The 12649-nt window shown below is 47.8% G+C and overlaps 1 protein-coding gene across 3 annotated transcripts in view; it reads right to left on the bottom strand.

Moving 5' to 3' along the window:
* Positions 1-12649, bottom strand: part of LOC128873886 (insulin-like receptor) — a 49118-nt gene that overhangs the window by 7034 nt on the left and 29435 nt on the right. For all 3 annotated transcript variants that reach the window (XM_054117862.1, XM_054117864.1, XM_054117863.1), the window contains exons 3-10: positions 8801-8975; positions 8241-8487; positions 5233-5338; positions 2051-3448; positions 1659-1963; positions 1211-1573; positions 608-1143; positions 26-524 (exon numbers count right to left, since the gene is read on the bottom strand). In XM_054117862.1, coding sequence (XP_053973837.1) covers positions 26-524; positions 608-1143; positions 1211-1573; positions 1659-1963; positions 2051-3448; positions 5233-5338; positions 8241-8487; positions 8801-8975 — 3629 coding nt within the window. The remainder of the gene's footprint in view (positions 1-25; positions 525-607; positions 1144-1210; positions 1574-1658; positions 1964-2050; positions 3449-5232; positions 5339-8240; positions 8488-8800; positions 8976-12649) is intronic.

The following is a 12649-nucleotide window of genomic DNA, read 5'->3' as shown; positions in this document are numbered from 1 at the left end:
AGTCGTCGATCGAATTTATGCTCACCTGGTCGTTGGATAGTCCCTGATAAGGTTGCAACGCGAAGGTCACCATTTCCCATAACACCACCCCGTAACTCCATACGTCGGAATAGCTGCTGAACACGCCATCCTTCAAGCTTTCCGGTGCCATCCATCTGACTGGTAGAAGTCCCTTGCTGCCCTTCCGATAGTAATCCCTCTCGTATACGTCCCTTGTCATTCCGAAATCTCCCACCTTCACGGTGAGATCCTCGGCGACCATGCAGTTCCGGGCAGCCAAGTCTCTGTGGACGAACTTCTTCGTGGCGAGGTAGGCCATGCCGTCAGCTATCTCGATCGCCATCTGGAGTATTCTCTCCAATTTCGGTGGTGTGTGGTTGATGCTGTCCTCGAAAGTTTCTGGCCGGTGACTTTTCAGGTATCTCTTTAAGTCACCGTTTATCATCAATTCCATGATAACCAGCGTCGGTTGATCGCGTGTCACCACGCCCAACAATTTCACTACGTGATGGGCGTCGAAACCCCTGCAAGAAACAAGACCAATAGTTTATTCGGATTTTTTTTTTTTAAATAAAAGTTGTAATTACACTTTCAAATGAAAACTTACTTCATCACCGACGCTTCGTTGAGAAACTCGATACGCTCCCGTTCGGTAGCGTCTTTGTTGACCGTTTTGACGGCGCACTGCACCTTTTGCTTGCCTTTCACGATGTCAAGGGCTATACCTTCGTACACCATTCCGAACGAACCGTTACCCAGAGGTTTGAGTATCGTGATCTTCTCTCTGGGCACCTCCCATTCGTCGGGGACGTATGTCGCGCTCGCATAGTCCGGGTTCACCGTCGCTATGAGCGTCGAGTTTGTGTCGTTTCTCATGTACTTCTGTTTCAGTACATGGTACGTCGTCAAACAGAGAATGGCGAAGATCACGCAGAACACCAACCAGAAGATCACCCAGAACGTGCCGAATGTGTTGTGTTCCTCGATGTAAAAGTACTTGACTTGCGTGAACGCACCATTCCCTGCCAAACTCGTCGCTCTTACTTTCACCGAGTAATTTCCAGCTTGGAGACCCTTTAGGATGTACGATTTCCCCGCTTGCGTGAAGTCTCGCCTCGTGATGCAGATCACCGTCGGTTTGTACTAGATCAGAGAAAACCGTTAAAAAAGAAATTCGACGACGGAAAGAAGTAAACGCGATTCTACTCACATTTTGAATGTCTACCCTCTTGTACTCGATGTGATAGGTCACTATCAAGCCGTTGGGTTGCGGCGGTTCTTCCCACTGAAGAGTGACCATCGTCGTCAGGCTGTTATTTTCTCGAGATGTACTCATCTCGAACGTGTTCGAAGGAATGTTGTCGGCCGTGTCCAACGGCAACGTGCGGTACGTTCTCATGCTCTTGGTGGAGCATTTCTTGTACGTGTCGTTCTCCTGTGCCCTGCACGCTTCCACTTCGATGTTGTAGATGGCGAAGTGTCGGAGACTTTTCATCGCGAACGACAAGTTCGTACTTGGCACGAGCCGCTCGAACACCACGTACGTGTCATTCTCCATTTTGTCCGCAATAGGCTACGCATTCGAAAAGAATCGAATCAACCGATGAAAGAAGTTAAGGCAAACCAATGGGAATTCGCCGGATTTTAGGTGACCTTACCTGTTCGCGATCCAAGGCCTTCGTTCTACGACTGGAGGGGGCGAAAGACAGGTCACCGACGTCGCGTTTCGTTCTCAGCTTACGCTTGACGTACACCTGATTGTGCAAAGCATCCTCGAAGGCGATCGAGCTCGAGGCTTCCTTTTCGCGAAGCGACTGATCGTTTTCACGATCCGTGCAATCGCAGGTTCCAGCCTTCGCCATGCTTTGCTTCTTTTCCTCCTCCAGTCGTTTCTCTTCCTCCTCCATCCGAATCCTGTCCTCTTCCTCGATCGAGATCGCTTTTTTGTCCGTTAGAAGCATTGCTAAAAAAATTCACGGCGTTTCGACGTTTCGCTCGCAAATAAATCTCTACGTTCCAGGTACGAAAAATAGTGCTAACTATCACTTACGTTCCTCGCAATAGTTTCTCTGATCGATGAAGTTCGGGTCATCAGGCTCCCATCGACCGAAGATACGATAGTGGGTTAGGTTTCCGTTCTTGTTCAGAGGCGGTGACCAGGACATGCTGAGCTCGTCGCTCAAGGAGGTCCAAATTCTTAAGAATCTGGGTGGCTCCGGTGCCTCTGGCATCGTTCTGAAGTACGTCAGGTTGCTCTGGGCCCCGGATCTTTCAGTAGCGATCGTGTAGGTTTTTACGTAATACGCGTACTGCGTGTACGGCTTCAGCTGGGACAGGTAGTGCGTGTGGACTCTCTTTTCCTCTTGGCCAGGAAATTTCGAGCTTTCCATCAAGCTGGCGTTCATATTCGCCGCTACGTCGTCTACCTTCCAGCCGTCGCCGCCGCACGCATCCCTACCGTCGTACATCGTCACGTTTCCGTTCGGTGCCTCGATGAAGTACACCACGTAGCCCAGAAGCGACCTGGCGTCGTGATGAACGAACGGTTCCCACTCGATCACCGCACCCCACGGCGACTTGGTGCCGACTCTGGTCCTCAACTCGGTCACGTTGCACGCCACCTTGTCGCCGTTGCTGTTCGATGCCACTTCGTAGTTGGTGAACGGTCTCAAGCCTGCCTTTTCCCGCAACGTCTCGATCTTGTACAGGCACAATTTGGGATTCAGATGGAAGAACACCTTGCCTGGTTCGCCTTTCGACATGATCTTTATGTCGCGATGCCAGCTCCAGTCCCACAGCTCCTGGAGATTCTGGTTGTCCATCACGACCAGCGAGTATTTCGAGTTATCGATGTCGTTGCCGTGTATTATCCGTAGATTTTTTAAGAAGTTGAGCGATATCAGTGGGAAACTTCGCACAATCTTCAGGTAGCCGTCTATTTCCTCTATCGTGCTGAGACTGTCCTCCAGTTCCTTCACGATGTTCTGGCCTCCGCGGATCTGGATCTCGAGGCTGCCGGTTATGTGGGTGCAGCCGCGGAGTTTTTGCGCCGAAGCCATGCTGTCCACGTTCGACCCGGCGCACTCCTTCTGACAGGGACCGTCGCACTTTTTGCACGACGGCTTCCCGTTTATCTCCTCGTCCACGAAACCTGGAGGACACTCCATCACGCAGCTACCATTGAACGGCTTGTACGGGTAATTTCTCACGTTGTACGCTTCCCGCGGCTTCTCCATTCGATAACACCTATCCTCGTCGATGCACCGGTGGCTCATGAACTCCAGCAAGCCGTTCGGACATTTCGGCTTGCATTCGTTATCGGCGGTTATCATATCCTTGCACACCATGCAGTCGCGCATGGTCGGACCGGTGCACGTACCGAGACACGATGGGTGACAACAATTCCCACTCCCGTCGCAGGCGTTGTTCTCGCATTTCGGGTCGCAAACTGAAATGGAAAAATCTCGTTATGCTAGCGAAAAACATTTTCCTCGAAAATCACAACTGTTTCGTTCCAGCATCGGTATAATTTTCTACTTATTCATAAATGTATCGTAATCGTATATACTTTTTATTATGGGGCAGAAAATATTTGGCTATTCGAACAGAGAGAAGTTCGACGAGAAGATCCAGCCGTAGCATCGGCTACGCTAGCAAGAAATCCTGTCACGTTCTTCGTTCGGACACGTGGCGTAGTGCGAGCTTCCCCTGTACGTTTTGCGAAGGGGAACGTTTCTCGATAATGAAACAGTTATGACTTTTACGACTAGTAAGAAAGAAAATGGAACCGATGTACTCCTTCGCTGCAAATGGCTCGTTTTACTTTTCACTTTATTTACGCGATCATTTTTTATAAAGAGACAAACGGGCCGGAATACGATTAATCGATTCGAAGGACATCGTAAAACGTTGCGATAATGTTATAGAAATTTTAGTTAACGGACGGAATCATTGATTGACTTGCTTGTAATGTAATTTGTTGACAAAAAATATATGTAATTTGTGACACGTTTCATACCACCATGCGGTACAGGCGTAATACAACGGTGTGGCGCCCACGAGTGAACGTCGACGCCTACGGTGGTCGACGTCACGCGTCGCCAGTTTTTCGCCCCTTCTCCGAACGAAACGAATCGGGACGGACAGTCTCCATTTTGCGTAAGGCCAACGAATAATCGGATCATTTCGGAAGGAAGGAAAGAAACGAACGACATCGTGTCGCTGACAAATGAGTCGCTCACGCTTCGGAACCCACGCTCGCCCGAAGATAACCGCTAGAAACACGAGTCCCTTTATCTTTTCGTTTACGGCCGATGAAGAGGAGTCAACCGAGAATCGTCTTCGCGAGCCTCGACGTCAGACATGAATAAAATTTTATCTATCGTTGAAGTAGTGGTTAAGATTAAACCGACAGCGTTTGCGAAAGTGCATAGTTTAATAAATTGACCCTTCGACAGAATCGACGTTGCAAAGATTATTTTTATTCATCTGTGACTCGAATACATATTTTATTCGCGATCGAACGACAGGACTTTTAATTTCATCGTTTCGACCGCGTCGAACTTCTCTCTCGTCATTGAGATTTCGCGGGAAAGTCGAGCTCCTAGGACGATAGGCGTTTCAGCAGTTTCATCGGCAATCGATGATCGCGGCGCGTTTGCGTACACAGAGAGTCGTTGAACTCGTACCGGTGATGCCGCCTCCAAAACTCGAAATCCTGTTTGCTTCGCGTTCTCGCACAGCGGTATCATGCGCGTTCGCTGAATTTCACATTGTGATATATGCGCGTTCTTGTTTTGCATATGTGCCGCATATAATTACCGTTATTTTTTGCGAAAATGCGTCAGCTACGAGCCCGAGCAACACGGTGACCGTCGGTACTTTAACTAATTAACAGGAAGCCGGATACAAAATTGGAAAGGGAGTCGGGCATAAAATTGTGAAACTCGGCGAACCGTATACAGAGTGCGATCATTTTTCTCCTATTTAGTTTCGTTGTAACTTCAACAATTTCGAACGCGTCTCAAAGGCTCCTTTTTTATTTTCAAGCCGAGGTTTCGACAAGTTGAACGATATCGTGGATCGTTTGCTTAAAATCGAAAGAACCGTAGCGGAAAACAAATGGAAGAAGATCGTCGCACCCTGTAGCTTGACGAGTAATGGTAGTTACGCGGACGCATAATAACCGAGAGAATGTTTTCGTTCGCTTATACTTAGGAACGAAGGTATTACTTTGTTGGCAGTGTTGCTGGTTCCAGCACAATGTCTCGCCTGGCTTTGTCACACTTCGCGGACAGTTTTTCTCGCACACCGGACACCCGTTCTTTGGATTATTTCCCTGTAAACAGAAAGGCGTAAAAAATGAATGACAAAGCGACTAAATAATACGTTTCGGTGTCTCGTAGGCGTTGCGAATAAGTATTGTATTTGGTTTCTTCGATGTAATTATTTATTCTCACGTGTGAACTTTCGAATCTATACATATAAATAAAATTGAATTGTTTGTCTGTGATTTCGTCATTAACATTTACATTTAAAAAATCCTATCTCTGCATTACATCCAGTTAAATGCGTTCAGCTGTTACGAACTTACTTATATAAACACTACAATAATCATTGTACGTACGCGAGTGAACGATACAATCACGAACGTGATATAGAAAAGGAATAATATTCCATGCGGGTGAAACCAGGGGGCGCAGCTAGTAATAAATAATTACTGAAATAAAAATTCGTTGAAATAACGCCCAACCCTGTTAAGAACATCGAACAGCAAGCTAGCTAGAGTCGGCGAAAGTCACTTTCATGGAGCGAGGCGTTAAAATTCGCCGACCATGTTCGTCGGAGAAGCCACGCGGGGTGGCACTTGTTTAAGTCTCAGAAACGAGAGCGGTTTTCATCTCGTCATTAACCACGCACGAAACGAAAGAATTCCTCGACTCCTGAGAAAAAGTATAGAGACCGTGGTCGGATCGATAAGTCTGGCGCCTACTAGTATTTATTTTTATCGTCGTGGAGCTATTTCTCCACCTTACCAAATTTTCATTTCCATACGCCTAGGGAAGCTGAACGTAAAACTCTTGTTCTAGCTCAGACTTCGGTGCTTATTTTCTCGAAATCTTCCGATGCAACACGAAGGCATTTGTTAAGTACGGTAAGTTTTTTACGTAGATTGCGGAACGATAACCAGGGAGAGGTGAGGAATCGGAATTCGTGACTGGTACATCGAATTTTCGCCACGTAAACGCGGCATAAATCGAGGTCAGAAGTCGATCGAAAATAGGGGATGCTGACCTGGGGTAGGTGGTGGTCACCAACTGTTAAACAATGAGGAGCGCGTGTAGCGGGTCAGTTTAGATCTTAATTTTCGATTGTATAACCACGCGACGAAAGTCTACCTGTGACCTGTGATTCGAGCTGAGTTCTTGCAAAGCAACGGCTATAAGATTTTTTGGAGAGGAATAGTTGCAAACTGAATCGCGGAAACTCGCTTCACGTTCCTCTTCCGAATTACGCAAAGTCGAAAAGCCTCGAACCACGAACTTTCCTTCGCGTCGGTCGGCCTGATGCTAATTAACCCTCTGACCTGGTCACGTTTCATCGATCACTACCACGACCTGGCCTTGCGACGATGCGATCGTTCTTTCGTCCCAAACGTTACGAACGAGATACGTAGTCCACGTTCGTCCGAAAGTCTATTCAACTCCACGATTTTCTGAATACGGAGAGATCGCAAACTCGAAATAAAGTTGCGAATTCTGGCCGAGGTTCGGGTTTAATGCAGAAACGTGGTCGGATGGGCGTCACGCTCGTGCGGATAAATGGATCCTCGCGTCGTGAAAGGTACTCTTACCAACCATTGAGCAATTGATCTCGAATCAGGACAGGGAAAAGGTTAGCGGCGGATCGCGTCGACGACTAGAAGGGATGGTCACTCCGCAACAAGTGCCGCATCGTCGGTTCGCAAAAAAATTCCGTCGACAAAGTTGCAAATGGCGCGTGAACGAAAGCTCTCGAGGGTTTCGCTTCTGCGACGAATTCGTTCCGTTTCCTTGAAACGACGGTACGCGCGAAAATGACCCGATCCACCTTTTCGCGGACACGACGATGATATTATTACCCCGTTACCGAGAGGACAGACGGTCTACGCCAGAAATAGTCCGGTCAAGGGACCGCTGCCAGGACGCGAGTCTCGGATTTATGCTGGAACTGGGCGATATTATTGCTTCCGACTAAGTAAAATCGTCGTCGGGGATCGTCGAGCCGGAAGTATTTGCTCGTGGAGTGCGGCGATCGTCTGGAGCTCGTCCCGCGACGTTCGACGAAACCTAGTCGCGATAGTCTACGCCGAGAGCGTATTCTTGGACAAAGAACTCTGGCAGAAAATAGCGCGTGCTTGCTCGAAACTCCGCCGACGGAGTTTCCCGAAACACAAAGCGAGCGAGACGACACTAGCGAATGAATTCCAGCGGCGTCGACACTCGTCGCAACGCGTCTGGACCGCCGACTGAGCGCAGAAACGGTCAAAATTTTTACCTAGATACATATTTCGAATAATAACAATCAGAACAGGATGTTGCGGAGATTATATTTCATTTTGAAATTCGAATTCTGATTTTTATTCCACGAGGTAGGCCGCGAGCACCGTCGTGTAACAAATGGTAATTTGCCTGGATCCATCTCCATCTCCGCTATTTATTTGTTATTCGATATTTGTATCCAGATAAAAAAAGCAGCCGTGTCTAGCTGACCGATGAGGCCGATGCCAGCCAACAGGCTGCGGTTCATTGCTCCTGGCTGGAATAATGGTCCCGGACAGGATAGAGAATTTCTGCCAAGGCGGTGTCGACTTGGCTCGTACCAGAAGGCGCCGCTATTAGCCGCTATTGCGATTTCTTGCTACGAGGGGGACAGAGTCAACCTATGCCAAGGAAACCGACCATTTAAGTTCTACTTCATGGCCACGATTTTACCGTCATTATTGTAGAAATGTCGTTTTACAAATATGTACGTCCTAGCGATTGCTACGGGGAAGGAAACGAATTGGCGATATACTTCGTTAAACGATATCGTTTCGTTTGCGGGACGACTCCTCCAGCCGAGCTGGTTATCAATCTTCTCCCGAATCTGATACCATAAAGCGAGGTTACTTTGCTACGCTACACGAGCATTATTCTTTCTTCGATGATGCACGTATAAGAATATATTCTTTAAAAAAAATGTATCATCCGTTGACTTACCGTGATGACGTGTTCACCTCTGCCAGCCTTGGCTATCAAGTCCCAGTCGATCGTGTCCACGTAACAGAGCGCAGGATTCATCTCGAAGCGAACGGAGCCTCGCTGAATCGTGGTGAGACTGTGAAGCCCGATTTCCTGTAGGTTCATCACCTCGAACGCGACCAAAGCATAGTTAATGAAAAGAGAATGACCGCGAATCACCGTCAGGTTGGGGAACAGGCGACCGATGCTGCGCAGACCGTCTACCCTGTAATGCAAACCAGAAAGGAAGAATGAAGACGGCTGCCTATGGGGAAATCCTGGATCTTGGACCGTGTTTTACAAGGCTGTAAAAAACGGGCGGGAAGGAAGCGAAAAGTACAAGGAAGGAAGAAAATAAAGGAACTGGCGAGATAATAATGACGTACAACCGACAGGAAGTTTAGCGACCCTCGACGAGAGGTAATCGTCGAAACTGACACGCGTGGTCGTTTGTACTTTTGAACGTGACCGGTCTGCCGTTGGCCTTGTCCGTTTGTTCGCGTGCGAATGATATATTGTTCAAGCATCGACGGACTTACCTGTATAAAAGTAGGTAGCCGGTGATCTCCCTCAGCTCCGGAAAAGAAATGTTGGCGTACTCCCATGGTTCCGCATTGTCGATTAAGAGAATTTGTACGAAGCCTTCGACTATCCGGCATCCTTTTAGTTTCGAGAAATTTCGCACTCCGTTTCGTATGTCTATACTTTGGCATACTGAAACAGAAATCGTATCCTTCAGCGAACCACCTGGAAGGTATACCTGGCTCGAAGTATAAAAATAAATTCTGGGAGATCAGCGAGAAATGTATTTTATTAGTAATCGAATTACAATTTTCGTGTATTATCAAAATAATAACGGTAAGGAAATAATGTCTGTGCGTTATTAATTAGCTACAGTAGAAGTCGAATTCGTGGCGAAACCGACCATTACGGTAGAAAGTGCACCGCGGCGAGTAACATGTTTTAAAGATATCGCGAAGCCATAACAGCAAACAGAAGATTGCTTGGCCAACGATTCGTTCGAACACGGTGAAAATAATAACCGATCGAATACTGGGTGAACGGCAAGAGCCCGCGGCTCTCGTCGACTACAATCGCACACCGATTACGGTTCGTTAGCGCTCGACCACGGGGAAACGAAACACGCTATCCAGAGGCAAGGTCGAGCAACCTTGTCTTAACCTGACTAGATCGTTGATATCCGCTACCCATCTCGTCCCCTTCTCAGCAAATCGGACCGACTCGATCGTACGAGTAGCTAAAGACCAAGTTACCGCGAAAGATTCGCTTCTTTTAACGAATGAGACTCTCGTGCATCAGTGAGTTCAACGTAGGCCAGGGAAATTGTACGGCAACCGTTTGCGTACAAGAGTTGTTTTCGCGAAACACGGTTGAAAAATGCCAAGGAGCGCGATCGCGCCCCGACGATTACATGTCGAAAGAAACTGAAGAGAAAATTGAAATTGCGAGCGCGCCGTCAGATACGTGTATCGACAAAATTCGTTGGGTTTTTTCGACGCGAAATCTGAAGAGCGCGAAAGCGTGGTACGCGAACGGTTAAAGCGTCGGAGAACGGGGCGCTTTCCGTTCACGTGCAGACGACAGATTTGCTACAGTGTCGACATTGTCACTGGAACACGGCACATTCGATTGTAACGGACCGCGCTAAAAATACGTCGCGACGCTGGCATTGGAATAAACACGATGGGGCGCGAGTTGATCTAAACACGCGGTCACCTCGCGTCGCGTCGTGTCGTGTCGCGTCGCGTCGCGTCGCGTCGCTCCATTTCGAGACTAGACTTCGCTCTATTCGTCCCCCGCTACTACACGTTTAGATCGTCGATGGCTTTTAACCTACGATTAATCACGCGCGAGTATTCTCGCTGCCTACTCGTGCGTCTCTCCGGTAAACAAAGCACCACGCATAGGACAGACGGCTATCGTAAATAGATTCAAGGAGGACTGGGATCAATTGTGACACTGAACTATCGTAAATCAGAGTTACTTTGCAAAAGTTTCGCAAAGTATGCATTTCAAATTTTACACTCGAAACCTTGGACGAAGAAGGGAATATATGAGTCCTCGAGAGATTGGTTTTACTCTTTACCAACGCAAACGAAGGATCGACGCTCGCAATGGAACCCACATCGAATGTCGCGTGGCGAATCTCTGTATGCACCGTACGCTGTAAAGAGCGAGACGAAGTCGAAGCACGGACGACCACTTTAAAAACCAAGTGCAACCGGGATTGACAGAAGACGCCCATTTTCCTTGAATATCTTGGGAGAAAATTGAATCGGACAACCATAGTGTACGACGTCACCGCCGCCTACATGGACGCCCACTTGGGCAGTTTTTGTTGTCGCGCAATTTTTCGCGACACGCGTACAATGGTCCCCGGCGTATAATATTCTGGCAGACGGTCGTTTAAACGAGCCGATGCCGTTCTATACTCCGAAAACAATGTCATTTTCCCGACTGCTTGCGAATATAACGGAAGGGATGTACCGTTGTGGGATTACATTTGACTTCCTCAGGTTTCTTAATTTCCCTATGATTCGCGATACGGTTGGAAGTTCAGCCTGGAGTGTGTTGTATCTTATTCTCGGTGCGTTTTCACGTCGAACTTCGCGTATAGATAACTTCGAATAGCTCTGCTCTTTTCTCTACAAATTTCGATCCACATTCGCTTTGGACGGATGGAAACGGGTTGGCTCGGATCGAGGATGGTGGTAACTTGAATTACCAGCGGTCGAGCAAGCTTGGTTGCTTGGCTCGAGGAATCACGCAACGTTAATTGCGATTCGTGCTAGGATTACGCCGCGTTCGCACAAATTGCCTCGCGTGGCGTCGCGCTACTTCGTCGCGACGCACTGGCCCGGCGCATTCCATTCGTTGCGACCGCGTTCAAGTCTATAGATGGAGAAGGATTTCTGTAGCCACGCGTCGAGTGATACGGTTATTTCGTTACGAAAATATTCACTTCGGTAGTAAATTGCAACTACTTCGACAGCTACTTGGTTGACAAAGTTCGCTTTCCGAACGCATTATCGCATTCCGATCTGCAACACTGTAAATTTCCTCTTGATTGGACACAGGCGGAGACCATTCAAACGGGTACCTTATCGACCGGTCTACGTTGAAGCGATGTCGGTTCTACGCCAATACAGTGAAATCGAAAGAGAAACTTTGACGTACTTCGAACTAAACATCGAGTTCTGCTCGCGATCGCGCGTACTTTTAGCATATGGTCCTTTGTCGAGCGTCGATAACAATTTTTCCGTAACGTCCAGAGTATCTTAATCTAGGGTGGCTGGACTAAGTGAGCGTAATTCGGTATGACTGTCTTCGGTTGCGTTATCGTTACGTGATCCGCCGCGACAGGCATCGATAACCAACGCGTAATCTAAAATTCCTACCGCATCTCGAATTTCCGAAAACGTACTCGCGATCGAGTTCATTCGCCAAAGGGCAATTCCTTCACTCGATTAGGAAAAAAAGTTCGTTCCCGCCAACTTGAACGGTATCCGTTGCCGGCCACGCAAAGAAAAATTGTTGTCTGCGCGTTGGCGCGGGTTCCACGTTGATCGACGGGTCGCGATTAGCAATCGGATACGCAAATGGGCTGTCAGAATTATTCGAGGTCGAAGGTTATTTGATCGCGACCGGTGTAATTACGGGTCAACAGTCGGCAGGTCGCTAGAAGCACGATCGAGCGTACGAGACGTTTTCCACGACGATGGTAAATTACGCAGTCTTCCTCGATATTCTCTTGTCCTTTTATTCCATAAAGTTTAATGAGCTTCGACTCTGTGACGTCAGATTTGAATCGCTTCAAGCGACTCGACGGGCAGGCTTGATCAGTCTCGAGAGCGTCGATTGATCCTGTATCCTCGATAAGACTCGAAAGTCTTTGTTGATCTTGAAAGTCATGATCGACGTTCGAGTCCTTGGAATAAATTATATTCTATTTACAAATCTCTAGAATACCGATACATCGTCGAAGTTAAGCATTTTTCGGTAAAAAAAAAAAAAAAATGTATACGTTTAAAAATTTATTACAGTTGAAACGGATCTCGAGATCATGGCCGACTTTATTACCAAGTTTGGAGAAATTTTTATAACGACCAATAACGGGGCTCGCGCTGAAATTGCCAACGACATTGGCATGTAATTATACCTCACAAAATTAACCGAGATGAGATACGCGCGTGCAATCGGATAGTTCTCGAAGTCTAAGCGTCGAAGTCGTCGCGAGGTGCGCGGCTTGTAAAGTACGTTACACGGGGACCGGTATAGGCCATCCGAGTGCCTCGGCCTTTGGGTGAATGGCTAATAACCTTGAAGAGAGCGTCTGGAATGCGGTGTCAGTTGCAACTTTTTCAACT

Source organism: Hylaeus volcanicus, chromosome 3 (genome assembly GCF_026283585.1).
Source record: "Hylaeus volcanicus isolate JK05 chromosome 3, UHH_iyHylVolc1.0_haploid, whole genome shotgun sequence".
Lineage (NCBI taxonomy): Eukaryota > Metazoa > Arthropoda > Insecta > Hymenoptera > Colletidae > Hylaeus > Hylaeus volcanicus.
This window is presented reverse-complemented; position numbering and strand designations above follow the sequence as displayed.